Source organism: Myotis daubentonii, chromosome 16 (assembly GCF_963259705.1).
Source record: "Myotis daubentonii chromosome 16, mMyoDau2.1, whole genome shotgun sequence".
Classification (NCBI taxonomy): domain Eukaryota; kingdom Metazoa; phylum Chordata; class Mammalia; order Chiroptera; family Vespertilionidae; genus Myotis; species Myotis daubentonii.
In genome coordinates, this window is record NC_081855.1 from 28,090,168 (window position 1) to 28,108,798 (window position 18,631).

At 52.8% G+C, this 18,631-nt stretch overlaps 1 protein-coding gene across 1 annotated transcript in view; it reads left to right on the forward strand.

The window, feature by feature from the left end:
- ASIC2 (acid sensing ion channel subunit 2) overlaps nucleotides 1–18,631 on the forward strand; it is a 210,517-nt gene that overhangs the window by 189,871 nt on the left and 2,015 nt on the right. The window contains exons 4-9 of the mRNA XM_059669510.1: nucleotides 6,500–6,650; nucleotides 9,121–9,177; nucleotides 10,930–11,083; nucleotides 13,030–13,121; nucleotides 16,337–16,416; nucleotides 18,189–18,257. Coding sequence (XP_059525493.1) covers nucleotides 6,500–6,650; nucleotides 9,121–9,177; nucleotides 10,930–11,083; nucleotides 13,030–13,121; nucleotides 16,337–16,416; nucleotides 18,189–18,257 — 603 coding nt within the window. The remainder of the gene's footprint in view (nucleotides 1–6,499; nucleotides 6,651–9,120; nucleotides 9,178–10,929; nucleotides 11,084–13,029; nucleotides 13,122–16,336; nucleotides 16,417–18,188; nucleotides 18,258–18,631) is intronic.

Below are 18,631 nucleotides of genomic sequence, written 5' to 3' on the forward strand. Positions count from 1 at the left end.
GGGTTCCCATCCAGCTCGTCCATGACCAGAGTCACTTCAGTGCCCCAGGCTCCCAGACACACAATGGAGATCCTAGAAGTGCCAGCCCCTGAGGTGGTTGTGAGGATCAAGGACATAGAGCATGCACAGTGCTTGCTAAGGGTCAGTCAACGCCAGCCGTGTCTATGCCCTCAATCAGTCCACAGCCCGTCTTTAGGGCAAATGGCCCTGTTCTCTCAGGGCCCTTGTGGGGACTGAAAGGGGCCGTATTTCAGTCTTTTACGATGACTTGAGCTTCTTCCTGGTGCCGTCTCTTCTGCTTTGACCTTGTGGGTTGAACTCTCCCTGAAGCTGGCAGAGACGGGAAGGGGAAGGGGGGATGGGGCGCTTCTCCGTTTCTGTGCGACCTACAAGGACATGTCTCCCCTGAGACTCCTTTGCTGCCTGTGTTACCAACGGATTTGTGGGTTTGACTTTAGGATTTGATTTGATTTTAACATTGTTCAAAAACAGCACAATATAATCATTTGTGAACATGCTTAAATCACTCGGCAGGATGCAATAAAAACATCAAACTGAAAATTATGGCTTAAAAAGCGGGCTCTGGTTTCCAGTCCAGCGGGGCGGGCGAGGCAGAAGTTTGCGTTGCAGTGGAAGGTGGGAAAATGGGGTGAGTGGGAGGGATCCCAGGACACAGCAGGGGGACCTCAGAGGGGAACCTGGGGCCTCTCAGAGCACAGTACCCTTCGGACCCCACCCCTTACAGGTGGGACAGAGAAGCCCAGAGACGTGGCGTGGCATGCCCAACATCGCACAGGAAGACCTAGCCCTCAGCTGGTCCGGGACTCATGGGATTCGGTGCCGAGCCCACCTCAGTACAGAGCCCATGGGCACCAACATGACGGTTCCTCTAGAACTGCCTTCCCTTGGGAAAATACTTGAGAAGATGTCGATTCTGGAAAAGGTAGCAAAGCCATGAGGAGAGCGAAAGGGGGAGAGGGACTAGGACTGGGCGAGGGGAGGGAGCTGTGCTCTGATGCAGACCCTCCTCCAGCACTTTCTGGCATCTTCAATGTGTTCTAGGACCTTGGGCAAGAGGCTTTTTGTGGAGCTTAACAATGGCCTGATCGCACGTCCTGTCCCTATGACCAAACAGAGGCCGGAAGGTGTCAGCCAAGGGTCACACACACCTCAAGTTCAAAACTAGTAGCCTCTGAAGTAGCGACTACCTCAGGGCGATTCTTGTGCAGAGAGAAGGGTTCGGAGAGGCCCAGCCACCTGCTCCAGGTCCCCCGCTACGTAAGTGGCAGAGCCAGGATTGGAACCCGGCTGGGTCTGACCACAGAGCATGTGCTCCTAGCCTGGCTGCTCTCGGCACACAGGGGCCAGGATCTCGGCCAGGTGGGTAAGTGAGGAAGAGGAGGAAGCCAGGCAGACCAGGACGAAGACCCTGACCTGGCCCAGGAAGGAGCCTGCAGGGGTACCCCCGAGCCTAAAGTGATTGGGTCCAGGTGGGCACCTTGTGCCATCACTGAAGCAAGAGGCCAAGCGGCTGCCATCACAAAAGAGCCAGGCGGGCATCAGGTGAGGCAGGTGGGCATCTCTCCTTGTCTCCCTAACCTTTCCGGAGCAGAATGAATATATGCTCATCACCCCACACAGCAGCAGCAGCACCATCCAGCCAAGGCCTCCGAGAGTGGGCTGCAGACACAAGGAAAAGGCCAAGTGAGCTTGGCAAGGGCCTATGGCTTCCTCCCTTGGGGCAGCTCAGACGGCAGACAGGCCTTGGGCAGCTACGCTAACTGCAGCGCCACCTGCTGGCCGGCCTCGGGATCTGTGGGCTGGGAGAGGCTGGGAGAGCCGGTGGCTGAGGACCAGCACAGGATGCCAAGGAAGCAAACCCCAGCTTCTAGTGATAAAGTGAAAGGACTGTAGAGAGAAGCCTCAAGACAGTGGAGCAATGAAAGGCAAGCTCCAGAGTACTCAGTCACAAAAGTTCTGCCTTCTTCATTCAGTTCATAAATTTAAACAATTATCGAAAGCCACCAACCAGTTCCACGGCACAATGGAAAAAACAGGTAAGGGAGGACGAGCTGTCAAGCAAACACAGGCACCTGTCAAGGCTCAATCCTGGGCATCTCCCCTCTCTCCCTGGGTGGCTCTGCCACCCACAGCTTCATTATACACCAAAGCTCCCCCCACGTCCATCTCCAGCCCAGGTCTCTCCCAGCTCGACCCCGAGATCCAGCTGCCTGGTGCCACCTTGGACGCCTGAATTAGTAGGAATCCTTCTCATAATAGACCCAAGTCAAAGTAACTTGCTGCCAAACAAGGCGGAGATTTGCTGGTCTGTAGAACCAACTTGTGAGGAGAGCAGAGGTGGAGCTGGGCTATTTGTTGAATGAATGAAAGGGTGGGAAGACATGGAAGTTTATTAGAGGAAGGGGATGGGAGCTCAGACTTGGTGAGTACCTACTAGCTGCTGGGCACTGAACTTATTTAATCAGATGGGACTAAATGCTGGGGATGGGTGCAGGGGGCTGTGACGTTTACCCAAAGTCACACAGATAGTTCATGAAAGAATGGAGGGGGGGGAGGGGTTTCTGCCTGGCTCATTCCACTGCCTCTAGTTCTTAAATCAAATAATAGATTTAAGGTCTACGATTAAACATACGGGGCTTAAGCGACTTTTGAAGTCATTTTATTCCCTGGGTACCCAATGCTTGAATCTCTCTCTTCCCATCCCAGCCAGGTAGTGGGTAGCTTCTGCTTGAACACCACCCCTCATGATGGGGAACTTACTCTCGAGACGATGCTTTTATTATGGAATCATGCGGGAGGTTAGAAAGTTGAGCCTGAGTTGTTCCTTCTTTAAGATTAGTTACGGCCATGCGTGTAATGTGCCTGTCCCGGCACCTGCAGCATCAGTAAACGCTATCGTGCTCCCCACTTCCCTGATTGCAATGATTCCGAGTCTGTCTTTCCCTTGGGGTGCCCGGAAACAAATGGAATTCTTCTTCCCCGAGACAGCCCTTCGGATATTTGAAGACAGTGCTGCGGGGTCCCCCGGAGGCATTGCCGGCCCCGGATAAACAAATACTCCAACCCGCTTTCAGACACTCACTGGCAAGCACGCGTCGATACTGTACACGCTGCGATTTCCCAGCTGCTGTGGTGTGTGAGGCTTCAGAAAAGCTGACGGGACAGGTGACGAGCCAGCCACAGCAGGGTGGTCGTGGGCTCTGAATCATGACCTCAGCCAGAAAAAGGGAAGTGGTTGACCCTGAGCAGACCTTGGCTCATCACCAGAGCCTCACCAGCGCCATGCTTGGTCCACCCACTGTGGGAACCTGTTGTAGTGGAAGAAAAAGAAATGAGTAGCCCCCACAGTTAATATTCATCATTTTAGACACATACACACACACTCCAGCTTTGCCAAAAGTCACTGTTGGTCCTTCCCAAATCCAATTAGCGTGTGTATGGATCCAGTATTGAGCAGCGTAGGAGACCTAATGCATTCTAATCATCGAACATCTACCCGTAAGTCCTTCCTGTTTACAGGTGGGGAAACTGAGATTCCCAGGAGAGCAGTGAGTTATCCAAAGCCATACAGGAAATCTGGGCAAAGGCCTGGTCAACTTATGCACTCCAAAGAAAGAGGAGGTAGTAAAGCAAACCTACATGGGGAAAAGGGAAGAAGGAAGCAGCCATTAGATCAAAACAAAAGCGGAGAGCTCTGAGAAGTCCTCCCTGGCGTGCTTCTCCCTCCCTCCCACCGATTTCCTGCAGAGACAATGTAGTACCGTGTGACAGGTGCAAGGTTGGGGTCAGAAATCCCCGGGACCATAGGCTGGCTCTGCCACTGACAAGGTGTGTGATCTTGAACAGGCTACTTAACCTTTCTGTTACTCAGGTGCCTCGTTAATAAAACGAGCACAGGAACATCTCCCTCCAAGGAGTCCTATGAATGCTAAATGAGTGTGGAGACTTGGGGTTCTCCGTAATGGTGGGCTAGCTTATATCAGACTAAGCCTCCTGGAACTAGGAATTATAAACTTTGGACAAGATATTTTAAAATGCTATTTGATGGGACTAAAGCAGGCAGGACTTGGAGGGTATTCAGCCCTTGAGGCTAGGGACCTACCTGCACTGGGTGAAATACATATTTATCTGACTTCTCCCTGGAGGGCAGGGCAGGTTCTAAGGGAATATTGGAGTAGAGCTCAAGCAGAAAGTAGCAGTCATTACGTTTAAAAAGGCACAAGTCTGCCTGGCAGCTGTAGCTGAGTGGATTGAGCATCGTCCCATGCACCAAGAGGTCACTGTTTGATTCCCAGTCAGAGCACATGCCCAGTGTACAGGCTCGATCCCTAGTACGGGGTGTGCAGAAGGCAGTTGATCAATGTTTCTCTCTCAGATCGATGTTTCTATCTCTCCCTTTCCCTTCCTCTCTCTCTAAAAAGTCAATAAAAACATAATCTTTTTAAAAGGCACAAGACAGAGTTCATGGTTCATGATTGCCAGAAAGGTTGAAAATTTTGGGGACGGAAGATCCTAGAAAGGTGGGACCCACAGAGAGGGAACTCCAAAATGTTTCTATAAACTTCCCTAAAATCATAGACTTAACCTTGAACTTCATATGGATAGGGGTGGCACTCCAAGAAGCCCAGGACTACAGGTGAAAGAGCTGGGCAGTAATCTCAGCAGCTGCCAATGCAGGGAAGACAGACTTTGTCATTCAAGTCCCACCAAGTTACACTTGATAAGCATCCATCTCAGGCTTTCCGTTCAAATCCCAGAAGTGTCAGACCTTAGGAGTTAACACCACATTCCACGACTAAGGGCTATAGCCCAGGACGAAGGGAAAAACAAAAATATTATACCCATTCTTATACAAAGCCTAAACAACACCTTCACAAAATCAAAGCGATTCACTCAATGCTGTTCAGTGGAAGATAACTAACCTGGAGCCACTATAGTTATCTACAATGTCCAGCATACAACAAAAAACGACGTGTCCTTTGCCATACAATCAAAACCTACTCTACACATGAAGAAAGAGGCAAGATGTGAAGAGAAAAATAAACAATTAGTAGAAACAGAGTCACATATAACCCAATCTGGAATTTAGAAAACAACAACTTTAACATAACAACGATAAACATGTTAAATAATTGCAGAAAGAGATGTAAATAATGAGAGATTGGGGGGCAAGATATGGAAACTTTTTTAAAAAGTCAACCTGAAACTGAACAATGCAATGACCTGGAATTTAAAACCATTGGGTAGGACACAGTAAGTGAACACAGACTTGAAGACACCGGCCGGGGCTTCACGTATTTTTGAGGCATATCATTGGGCAATCCGTGTTGAGAATGATTATGTCCTCTTGATGGTTGATCCTGTTACCGTGAAAATAACCCTCTCTATCTCATGCAGTATCTTTGTCTTGAAGTTTACTCTGTGTGAAAGACATTTTGTTGAGCTAAAGAAGCCAGACACAAAAGAGCACATAGTGTAAGTCTTCGTCTGTATGAAATTTGAGAAGAGGCGAAGCCAACCTATGGTGATAGAATCCCTAACAGCGATTGCCCGGGCAGGTTGGGGCTGATTGGAAAGGGACAGGAAGGAACTTTCTAAGGTAATTAAAAATATCCTATATCTTCTTTAATTTATTGATTTGAGAGCGAGAGAGAGAAACATCCATTTGTTGTTCCACTTGTTTATTTACTCGTTGGTTGATACTTCTATGTGCCCTGATCAGAGATCGAACCTACAACCTTGGCTTATCGGAACAATGCTCTAACCCAGGGCAAAAATGTTTTATTCTTGCTTGAAGTGGCAGTTACATAGGTGTGTAGATTTTTCAGAATTTGTTGAACTGTGCACTGGACATGTGTGCATTTTATTGTATTTTTTATTCTTAAAATTTTTTTAAGATGTAAAGGACTTGGCTTGGGGCTTAACACACAGTAAGTGCTCACCAACCATTAGTTCTTCATCCTTCACTCTCTTCATGCCCAGCAGGCAAGTGCCATAGGTGTTAGAACAGTTTGCAGTCATTGGGCCTCGGAGAATAAGGGACACGGTCCCCAAAGGAGTTTGTCCACAGCTGGCACTGGAGAGCTGCTCTAGCCAGGGCCAAGGATCATAAACAGCACTGTATATGCTGAAGGCCATTTCCTCCCAAACCCTCCTCCAGCTCTAGGTCTCAGGTCCCAAGTCTGGAAGGTAGAATTTCCAAGAGATGGGAGATGACAAAGTGTGGAAGTGACAAGATGCAGCATGTGTAAAAGGCTCTGTGAAGATCTGCATTTCTGGGAAGGTTCATAAGAGAGGAGATAAGAATACTAATGTTAGAGCCAGATGTTGAAGGCATGTGAGGTCAGTGGAGTCTAGATTGTCATGAATTAGTTGCTCAGTAATTGTTGGTTGACTGAGTAAGTGAGTGAAGGAGGCGCTGAGTCCATCAAGGCTGAACCTCCAGGGCTGACTGCTGCCCCTTCTTCCTGTCTTGCAGCTCACATACCTGCCGCCTCCGTGGGGCGAGTGCCGATCCTCAGAGATGGGACTCGACTTCTTTCCTGTTTACAGCATCACCGCCTGTAGGATCGACTGTGAGACCCGCTACATCGTGGAGAATTGCAACTGCCGCATGGTCCACATGCCAGGTCAGTGCCAGGAGGGGCGGCCACAGGGGACCGCCTGGGGCCTTCTTTGCGTTTCTCCCCCTAGTGAGAAACACTTCCCCCACCCCCGTCCACGAGCATCCAAAGGGGTGTTATTTGGTGCGCAGACATGTAGAGAGCAGGCAGAAACATCCACTCTAGCAACCGAGGCAGCTCCCTGGGGTCCTGAAGCTTCCAGATGTTTGGAGAACATTCCTCCCAATGTTTGAGCTGTTTGCTAACTGTTTGCTGTGTCCCGATATTTGGAGGCTTGCAATTGTTGCTTCCTCGTGTGGTCCATGTTCACACATCCTGATGTGTGTTGCTTTCATCCAGATATCCCCCTTCCTGAACCCAAAAGTCCAGCACTCTTTCAAATGAGGCACACGTTCACCAGCCCGCCTGCACGTGCCGGTGCTGGTATTTCCGGTGTCAGACTTACAGTGCATGTGGCCATCGCATCAGAGGCGGTCGGCTTGTCAGAGGCGGCCTTGCAGAGGGAGCGGGGCTGCAGAGGGCAGGGAGGAGGACCGGGGCTGGAGGCCTTGGCTTCTAATTCAGGTTCCTCCACTCACCTGCTTTGTGTCCTGGCCCAAGTTTCTAAACCTCTCTGTTCTCAGCTTCATTATCTTTAAAGTAAGTAAAAAAAAAAAAAAAAAATTAGGCTAAGACATAAAAATGCTTTTAAAACTGCAGAAGTCAGTGGTTGTTGTGTTAGCATATGGGAGGAGGAACCAAAAACCCTGTGGACTGAAGACCTACTATGTGCCAGGAATTTTGCTCGTGTATTTAACAGCTACTATTTCATGTTTATAGCATGCTTTATTTAAGTGTATTTAACGAAATCCTTATATTAGGCATTTAGTTCATTACCAGTTGTTTTTTAATATAGCCAATGCTGAAATGAGCATCCTCACAATTAACTTCTGAATTATTTCATTAATAATTAGTAATTTATTTAGTAATCTAAGGTTAGAATTCTTGATTTTTAAAATTGCCTCTGAAGCCCTGGCCGGGTAGTTCAGTTGGTGCAGGGGTCCTCAAACTACGGCCCGCGGGCCACATGCGGCCCGCCGAAAACATTTATCCGGCCGCCGGGTGTTTTTGCCACCGCTGCCTGTCCTGCTTAGCAGCCGACTCGTCCCGGGCCCGCAGTGCGCATGTGTGGAATGTCTGAGGGACAGTGAACTGGACCCCTGTTTAAAAAGTTTGAGGACCTCTGGGTTAGAGCATTGTCCCAAATGTGCCAAGGTTGTGGGTTTGATCCCTGGTGAGGGCACATATAGGAATCAACCAATGACTGCATCAATAAGTGGAACAACAAGTCAGTGCCTCTCTCTCTCTCTCTAAAAATCAATAAATAAAAATTTTATAAATAACTTAAAAAATAAAATTGCCTCTGAGCTGCCTAGAAGACAGAGCAAAAAGGAAAACTGTCAATTAAATTATTATTATCAGAGCCCTAGCTGGTTTGGCTTGGTGGATAGAGCATCAGCCTGCAGACCAAAGGGTCCCCGGTTTGATTCCGGTCAAGGGCATGTACCTTGGGTGCAGGCTCCTCCCTGGTTGGGATGCGTGCAGGAGGCAACCAATCGATGTGTTTATATCAAATTGATATTTCTCTCTGTCTTTCCCTCTCTCTTCCACTCTCTCTAAAAAATCAATGGAAAAATATCCTCAGGTGAGGAGATTATATATATGAATGAAAGGAGGGAGCATAACAGCCCCTCAGCTCTTGAAAAAGGGTGTTTGGGGAAATAGTGAGGAAAGATATCAAGGTGAACATTCACTGTAGCCCTTGGGAAAAGAGAAAACAGTGGACCCTGGACTTTTACAAAGAGATGCCAGGAAGGACAGCTGAGCAATAGTTAGTGTTACCTGCCTGCTGCTCAGACTGAGGTTTGCCTCAGGGAACCTGAGCTGAAAGCAAGTAGTCATTCCACCCAGGACACTGGCCTTAACCTCTCAATTACTGGTGGGGATGCAGGGTGCAGCAAGAGGCGCTTACAGAGCAGCCCTTCTCCCAGGGCTGTGTGTGGTGGGAAGAGCCTCAGGATCAGGGTCCACAGCCCCCCACCCCCCATCACTGCCACTCCGGTGCCCTGGGAAGGCAGGCTGCAGTACTTCCCCCTTCAGGAGGAAGCGACCCACGCCCAGGACTTAGGAGATGCTTACCTCCTCCCCCGACTAGCAGATCAGCCAGCAAGGTTTCCTCACCCATCACCAGTGCAGCCATCCGGGAGGGTCCCCCTAGTCCCTGCCCATGGTCACAGGGCAGATGGGAACCCAGTCTTCCGGCTCTGGGTGCACTGCTCCCGATGCCCCCAGGCTGCCCTGGTCCAGGGCTCCCTTTGGACTGTCCAGTGGCAGATGGCTGCCCCGGCCTGTAAGGGGTGCGCTGCCTGCCCCCACCCCCAGCCCTGGGAGGGGAGGTGCTGCGGCCTTTGTACCTCCCTGTGTTTCTTCTTTGCAGGGGACGCCCCTTTCTGTACCCCCGAGCAGCACAAGGAGTGTGCAGAGCCTGCCCTCGGTCAGTACTGGGGACACGTGGAATGCTGGGGAGGGCCTGAGACGCGCTCTCCTGGGCGGAGGAGAAAGGTTGGGTGGGAGGGGGAATGGGGAAGGGTGAGGGGAGAGGCTGGATGGAGTGGAATGGCTGCAGGAGAGGGAGGTGGAGAGCAGGTGGGAGGGAATTGATGCGAGTGGATGAGGGCTGGGGAGAGAAAGGAGGCAGAGAGGTGGACAGAGAGCAGTGAATGTCAGGGGGTAGGGGTGCTGAGGAATGCAGATGAGGGGCAGAGACGAGAGAGGATGCACGACAGGTGTGGGGGGCCCAGAAGGAGTGTGACAGTATCCCCCCACACACACACACACACAGACACACACACATGCTGGTAGCTCACACAGCTAGGCCACCAAGATTATCCCAAAGCAGGTGAGCCCAAGGAGGTGGGCAGAGGAAAGAGGTAAGGCCGAGTGTGCGTGGACTTGAGTGGCTTGGGCAGCTGCACTTGCTGGAGTTAAGTGGGGGCAGCTCTTGACTCACACTGCCAGAGCTTCCAGGGTTGGAGGCGAGGGGTGTGCTGGTGAGAGGACAGGCAGTGACTTCCGATGTGTGCAAAGACTCAGTCTCTCCTTGGAGTGAGGCATCAACAAAACCCATGGGCAGCCAGAAACACTGAGATGGTTAGAGGAAAGAGGGAGGGAAATGTTGTCTTTAACCACCCGGTTAGATGGAGAGGAGGGAGTGGAGGGGAGGGGAGGGGTGTGGGAGGGAGGAGAGACTAGAGCAGTGGTTCTCAACCTTGGCTGCACATTAGAATCACCTGGGAATCTTTTTAAAATCCTGATTTCTGGGCCTCACCCTCCGGAAATTCTGTTTCTTTGTTACTAATGTTGTGGCCTCACCCAATAACAAAGAAACAGAATTTCCGGAGGATGAGGCCCAGAAATCAGGATTTTAAAAAGATTCCCAGGTGATTCTAATGTGCAGCCAAGGTTGAGAGCCACTGGACTAGATGAACCTGGATGTGGGGAGTTTGCCTCTAGAGCAGTGGTTCTCAACCTTCTGGCCCTTTAAATACAGTTCCTCATGTTGTGACCCAACCATAAAATTATTTTCGTTGCTACTTCATAACTGTAATGTTGCTACTGTTATGAATCGTAATGTAAATATCTGATATGCAGGATGGTCTTAGGCGACCCCTGTGAAAGGGTCGTTCGACCGCCAAAGGGGTCGCGACCCACAGGTTGAGAACAGCTTCTCTAGAGAAAGGAGTGCAAATCTTGGCCTGTGTCCTAACCCAGCGGGCACAGGAGGTAGGCACTGGCTATGGGGAGCCAGCCCCAGAGGGAATCCGCAGAGCCCAGCTTTCAGAGGCAATGGCCTCCCACATGGGCCTTTGCCCACTTTGTGGATGAGAACACTGAGGCTAGGAGCAGAGAAGAAGGCCCGGGAAGTAGAAGGGGCCGGGACTCCCTCGGAGCCTATTCTCCAAAAGCGGTGCCTTGTCAACAGTTTTTAAAGGGCCACATAACAGTGAGAGAAGCAGAAGACACACGGGACCAAGAGTAACCTAGAAAGAGTGGGCGCTTTTTCATAAGCGCTCGCACCCTCAACCTAGAGCAGCAGCCCAGCTCCCCTTCTCTCTGCAGCCCCCCACCCCTCACTCACCAGGGAGGGCACCTCTTCCCAGCTCATCTCTCTCCTGCTGGACCTGCTGCCCTGGCCCAGAGGTCCCAGCCCCCACAGTGGACTAAGCCCCGTCCCTCTCCCCTGCAGGTCTGCTGGCGGAAAAGGACAGCAATTACTGTCTCTGCCGGACACCCTGCAACCTGACCCGCTACAACAAAGAGCTCTCCATGGTGAAGATCCCCAGCAAGACGTCAGCCAAGTACCTCGAGAAGAAGTTTAACAAATCAGAAAAATATATCTCGTAAGCTCAGGGGCATGTGGACGGGGGAGGAGGGGGGTGGTATGGATCAGGAGGAAATTAGGGGCAATCAAGGAAAAGGGCAAAGGCAAGCTGTTAGTTCCATTTAGCAGACATTAATTGAGCACCTACTGTGTGACAAGCTCTGTGCTCAGCACTCAGACTATGAAGACAAAGATGATTAAGATGCAGTCCCTGCCTTTAAGGAGCTTATAGTCCTGCGGGGCGACAAGCAGACAACTGAATGTGACAAAGGCTGATCCAGGCCCCAGGGATACAGGGAGGTACTTGACTGCACCTCACATGGGGATGCTGCCACGGAATGTGTCAAGAGATTTTTTAAATGATGCATAGGAGTTTTCCAGGCAGGCTTTGCACATTCTGTTCCCTCTTCCCAGAATGCTTTTCCTCTCACTCTTCACCTGACTGGTCCCTCATGGTGCAGGTGTTCATTTCAATTTCACCACCTCAGTCTGCCGGCATTGAGCACTTTAAACATAGCTTGAGCCCTAGCCGGTTTGGCTCAGTGGATAGAGCATCAGCCTGCAGACTGAAGGGTCCGGGGTTCAATTCTGGTCAAGGGCACATGCCTGGATTGTGGGCCCGATCTCCAGTAGGGGGCGTGCAGGAGGCAGCCAATCAATGATTCTCTGTCATCATTGATGTTCCTCTCTCTCTCTCCCTTCCTCTCTGAAATCAATAGGGGATATATATATATATATATATATATATATATATATATATATATCTCCTCCCCTGCAGGACTGGTCCCCCCAACTGCCCTCCCCTGCAGGCCTGGTCCCCCCCAACTGCCCTCCCCTGCAGGCCTGGTTCCCCACAACTGCCCTCTCCTGCCAGCCATCTTGTATCCACATGGGGGCGACCACCTTGTGCATTGGAGTGATGGTCGATTTGCATATTACTCTTTTATTAGATAGGAGATATATATATAAATATTAAACATGGCTTGAGTGACTTGGGAACTGAACTGTAATTTTATTTAATTTGAACTTGTTGAGCAGTTTTAGAGAGACCCTTCGGGCATTCGCTTAGAGGATGGATGGGAAGCCAGGTGGGCAAAAGGGAGCCAGTTAGGAGGTCGTCGCCATAAACCAGGCAAGAGTTGGTGCTGCTTTGGCACCTCGGAGAGCCCTGCGTGGAGAGAGGGGTTTGCTTCTCTCCCCAGCCACTCCCTCCTGCCAGCACCATCGCCAGCGCCCATCCTGGGCGGATGTCTACAGAGCAGACTGCTTCTCTTCAGGGGGTTGGGGACTGGCTTTGAGGGCATTGTGCGCAGCACCGAAGGAGATGGGAATCGTAGGAGGTGCCAGGGCCTGCTGCTGAGCAGACATTCTGCAGGCAGCAACGGGGCCTCCTGCCAAGATGTGTCTCATTAACACATCTGCCTAAAGGAACAGAGAGAACCAAGGTGCTCCTGCCAGAGCCCCCCCATATAGGTTTGTGCCCTAAAAAGCCACTCCGGCTCTAGCAGCTGACCTGGTAATGCCAGGTTGGGGTCTCTGACTAGAAGCTTGTTGTAAATCCCAGTAGGAACTCGGGGACTCTCAGGAGTGGGTAGGGCGGTCAGCTGGGCAGGCAAGCCTCGTCAAAAGACTCCTGAGCTCGCCTGCAGGGAAGGACCCGGGCAGACCCCTTGGGGGCCAGAAAACTGGGAGGCGAGGCAGCGTGCAGAGTGGGGGAGAGAACTCGGGCAGAGGGGGCCACTGATAGGTGCCTCCAGGTTCAGCCCCCAGGCCTGTGAGGAGCATGGAGTGGAGTCAGGGCTCCCGGTCTCAATGCCCAGCTCTGCCACTAACCAGCTCAAACGTTGGGTGGTGGTGGCACTTCCCTGGCCTCAGTTTCTCCATCTGTCCAAGGGAAAGCTGTTAGATGATGGCTGTGGATCCTGGCGGGTCCACCCATGTATGTACTGAACGTTCCCTCCGCAGCGAGAACATCCTCGTTCTGGATATATTTTTTGAAGCTCTCAATTATGAGACAATTGAACAAAAGAAGGCGTATGAAGTTGCTGCCTTACTTGGTAAGTCGAAGCGTCTGCTGCACAAATTTCCACATCTCCTGGGAGGTGAGAGGGAGGGGGTGGCAGGCGGGCAGCAGGCGGGCAGGTCGAGCTCTACGCCTCCTGACAAGTCTAGCTCTCTGCCCGTCATTGTTCCCTCCATCCTTGCACGGCTCCTGCCCCAGAACGCGAAGACCTCCAGTGTGGTGCAGGTTCTAGGCCAGTTCATGCACTCTCTGCCTCAGTTTCCCCATCAACACAGGGAGGCGGGTGGGCGGAAGATCTCTCAGGGCCTCTCCAGAGCTGCCCTCTTGGATTCCATGGTTCTCTGCCCCCAGGTTGGTGTCAGAGTCTTGGGGTGGGGCAGGAAGAAAGAGCTGTCAGGTGCCGGGAAGATCGAGCTGTGGAGGGTCCCCCGGCGGTGGACACAGTGAGGGTCCCCAGTGGAGCCCCCCTGGAAAGCAGAGTTGCTGCACTGAGAAGGCCAGGTGGCCCCCTGCGCTGGGTCCTTTGTCAAACACAAAAGATGGGCCACTTGTCCCCAGATATCTACAGACCTGACTGCCACCCCACACAAGTTGCCCTGGCCCTGTAGGCACATAATGGATGCAGGGAGTTCATTCCAACCCTGCCCCAGCCCAACACAACATGCACAAGACCCTTGAGGCAGACAGACCTGCCCCTTGGGGGCTCCTGCCAACTCCCCCTCACTCTCAAGAAGGGATCTGCAAGGAAAAGTAACCATTGTTGCCTCTGTGAGCTGAGGGGGCAAGGAGAGGAAGAGACACCGTCTACCTGAGAGTATAAAGCAAAGACCAGCTGTGAGAATGGAGGCCAGTGTCTTCTCCTCACTGGCCTCAGGTCCCTCATCTGTAAAATGGGTCTGATGAAATCCACTCTATGTGTTGGCTGTGATAGTTAAATGTGGTAAAGCCCCAGCCCACAGAAGGTCCAATAATATCATTTCTGGCCCCTGGACAGTCTCTGTGCCAGGTACCAGAACCTGGCTGGTGTTTCCAGGCGCCATCGGGCCTTTCTGCACCTCTCCCAGGAGGCTGGGTCCCAGCGGGGTTAAGGTAGCTGTCGCTCGGGCCTCTCAGGCCCCTGTGCCCAAAGGGGCTGAGTCTAGAGACTTGTGCCCTGGGCCGGAGATGTGGGCTCCTCCCCTGCCCTTGCCACCTCATTTCCTAAATGGACTCAGGACATGACTCCTCCCCACCCCCACATACGCTCACAGTCTCACAGACACACACACGGCAGGGAGGGCCCAAGCTCGGATCCGTCAGGAGGGACAGCTCGTCTCTGCATCAGATATGAGGATGAGCATTCCTAGTATTGTGTTCCCTCCCAGAATAGCCGCTGAGAAAAGCATGGGGCCATCTGCAGCCTCGTGATGGGAGCGTGTGCCACTGTGAACCGTCAGCCACAGGCTGTCTGGCCCCTGTCTCACTACCAAACGGCCCACGCCCTCACCTCAGTGCACAATGCACCCCGTGGCCACACACGCTCCATGGGAAGCCGCACACACAGGCGTTCACCTGCACAGACCCTTGTGCACACGCACTGCATGCCTGCACTCACACTCTTACCTACAACTGCCCATGCACACAAACACACTCACACCTGCACATGCTCACTCATGCTCACACTCAGACACACAGTCCACCTCCACAAAGCCACTCACACACTTAGACACTCTCTGTCTACCTACCGTAGACCTAGATCGCCACCTACATAAAGCCACCAACAGCCAGATGTACTGCCTATTTCTATACACATACTGCACACACACGGGACCCTGGCACATACCCCACACTCAGTCACACTTCACACACATACAAACACACACTCACACCTGACGTGCACACTCCCCGATACACCTCCCCTGAGGGCATGAGAGTGAGCATGAGGGGGGAAAGGCCTGCAGGGAGCCTTTTGAGCTCAGCACCAAGTCCCACCAGGAGGAACCCCCTCCCCACGACCTCGGCTCGTTCAGGATGTGGCTTTTGGGCTCCTCCCAGCTGTGATCAGGGGAGGAGGGGGCAGATGTACCCATCAGAAAGTTCTCAGACCAAGAGGTCATCCTGGAGGGTCCAGGAGGACTGTGTGCCCACCCCAACAGCACCCCCATTCCCAGCACTCTCCCAGCCCAGACTTAGAGATTACAGCTGGGAAGCACTTCACAGCTCATCTCCTCCAAGCCCCCTCCCAACAGCCTCCACCACTTGAAGGCACCGCTCCTGAGAGGGTCAGGGCTTATCAAAGCCACACAGCGAGCTGGTGGCCACTCCGGCCCAGAGCCCCAGAGAGCAATGGACAAAGCACTGTGGGCTTCTGGGAGATCACAACCCTTGGAGAATGGGCTCATAGCCACTCATGTATAAACTCTCCCACAAAAGCCGGGTGCCCGCACTGAGTGTTTCCATTCATTTCGGAGGATCACCAACCATCAAACTCTGGTGGGCCAGAGGACTCCCTGGGGAACGGACAAATCCTGACCTCCAGACCCCGACCCCAGATCTGACATGTAGCCTGGGGTAGGTCCATGCGTCTGCACTGACTACAAGACTCCCAGGAGGTTGATGCGGGGGCGGGGGGGGGTGTCTAAAGGCCAGTCCAGAATAGCTTTGGTCAAGGGGCCCATCCGCCCCAGGGTAAGAACCTCTGCTCTAGAGAGAGACCCGATCAAACATTTACCTTTGGGTAAGGGAGATAGAAGATGCGTCCAAGGGCCTCATCTCAAGAGGGAGGGGTGCCCTAAGGTGACCCTGAAGGTCATGTCATGATTAAAGGCATAGGCGCGGAGCCCTCTTGCCACACTGCTCCCACAACCCCCACTCAGGGCACCTGACACTTGTGTCTCAGGCTGTGCCCTTGCCCAGGGCAAGAACCACATGTGTCTCGTCTCTGTTCTCAGCCCAGAGCCAAAGCAAGGTCCAATCAGTGCGGTTTCTAATGTAATTGGCAAGCCTGTCAGCCTATGAGGTCTATTCTGGAACCTCCAATAAGCATTCGGGTTAGTTCGCATCCTCACTAGGTGCTGCACCTATCAGCTCTCAGAGCTGTGCATCGAGGGAGGGACTTGTCCAAGGCCTGCCTTCCAGTGACAAGCCTGGGCTCCCCTGGAGGGGTGGGGGGCACTCAGAAGGTCCGGGTTCTGAGTTCTGAGTCTGTTCGCCCTTCCTGGAAGTGCTGTGAGTGAAACCAAACCTTTGGTCTTTTCTGTCTCTCTCCAGGTGACATTGGTGGCCAGATGGGGTTGTTCATTGGTGCTAGTATCCTCACAATACTAGAGCTCTTCGATTACATTTATGAGGTAAGATTTGGGATCCCTCTTGGGGAAATGACCAAATGCGGGTGCCCTCATCCTGCCCCCATGCCCAGAACCGAAGCACCTCATCTCCACCAGAGCCTGCACCCTCCTCTTGTCCATGGCTATTGTCTGTCACCAGCCCTAGGTATCGGGGAGGGATGAAGGTAAGGGAGGGGAAGCCACAGTCCTGTGGAGGAAACGCCTGGGCTGTCTACACGAGCAGGGAGGGAGGAGCAGGGAGGAGATGAGACTGGGCTGAGGCCAGCTCTGAGCCCCTCCCACAGCTAGCCTGGATATACACACCACACACACACACCACCCTTACACATTACTCACAAATGCACACGCACCATACACACACATACACCACACACACCACTCTCACACACACACACACTTATACGACACTTAACACATTACTCACAAATGCGCACACACACACACACACACACACACACACACCTGCCCTCTGGGTGGCTCGGTCACCTGAGTGGTACCGTCATGGTCAGGGAGACTGTGGTAAGGGGCATTTCCCAGCAGCCTCCTCGGTCCTGAGAAGAGCAAGGCCACACCCACTGCCTCTGGCTGCTGATGGTCTGGGGAGATGTCTCCCTCGGGGGCAGCAGGGACAAAGCGTCTGAGAGCTTCCCAAACAGTGGGCAGCGGCTTCAGGATTCAGAGCTCCTGGTGCTCGTCAGCCTTCCCGCCCATCTCCCCAGACCCAGCTGGCTGCAGGGCTCCAGGACTCCTCGGGCACGCCCAGGCCCTCGCAGGCCCCAGGAGCACGGGGTCTGGGCCCAGCAAACAGCGCCTGCGAGCAGGGTCTGCCCCAGAGAGGGCTGGCCGTGGCCGAAGGTTGCTCTCTGGGAGCCACTGTGGGGCGGGAGGGCCCAGTGTCCAGCGTTCCCGGCGTCCCGCCCTGCCTTTCAGCCGGGAAACCTTGTTCCACACGCCAAAACCACGCCCCATGGCCAGATTTTATTCCGCTTTGTTTCTTGATTTTGTGAGAAGCTGTACAAAGTTAGGGAAATTGAATCACACTGGGTAACATATTTGATAACTACCCTCTGCTGCTAAGAATAAAATGTTACGGACTCGAGTGTGCCCTGAACTTATGAACTGTGGGGGTAACGGGCCTAGAAAGTAACTAGCAATCTTGTCCCCCAGACCCGGGCTCAGAAAGGGGCCCAGGCTGCTCCTGAGGGCACAGTTGCTCCTGAGGCCAGCTCTGAGCCCATCCCACAGCTAGCCTGGATATGCATACACACACACACACACACACACACACACACTTATACCACCCTTACACATTACTCACAAATGCACACGCACCATATACACACATACACCACACACACCACTCACACACACACACTATACCACCCTTACACATTACTCACAAACGCACATGCACCATACACACACATACATCACACACACCACTCACACACACACACTGTACCACACTTAACACATTTTTTTGTGCAGTTGTGGGAGCCAGCACACCAGCACGTGTCGCTTCTCCACACTGTCCATCCGCAGGAGAAGGCGGTCCGCACTGCGACAGGGCCCTCCTGTGACCCCTCCAAGCTCTGGCCCCTGCACCAGAATCCCTTGGCAGCCCAGGGATGGGGTGGAGGCTCCTGCCCAGCGGGGGTCCTGCAGCCCAGGCAGCTGCTGCCACGGTGGCTCCCCCCGGGGAACCCAGAGCAGGGAGGCCTCTTGCCTTTGCCCCTTCCCCCAGCCTGACCACTCCCTTCCGGCCTCTCTTGCAGCTGATCAAAGAGAAACTATTAGACCTGCTGGGCAAAGAAGAGGATGAAGGGAGCCCCGACGAGAACGTGGTGAGAGCGGTTTGTGGGCTGGAGGTCGATTGGCTCCTCTGGTCTGTACAGGCGACGTGAAACCAGATACGGGGCCAGAGCAGGAGGGGCCGTGGAGTGGAAGGGACCCGGGCTCCGGAAGGAGCTGTCCTGGCTGGGTCCCAGGTCCCTGCTTCTGAGCTGTGTGCCTGGGAACAAGTCCCTATCTCCCTGAGCACCTGCCCCTTCGCAGGGACCTGGGGTGGAAGCGGGTTGGGGCGGGTGGAGGGGTGTCATTCAGATGAGGGAGACCAGCCTATGAAACAATCAGCATGCCTAGTGGGGGGTTTTTTTTAATATACTTTTATTGATTTCAGAGAGGAAGGGGGAGGGAGAGAGAGAAACATCAATGATGA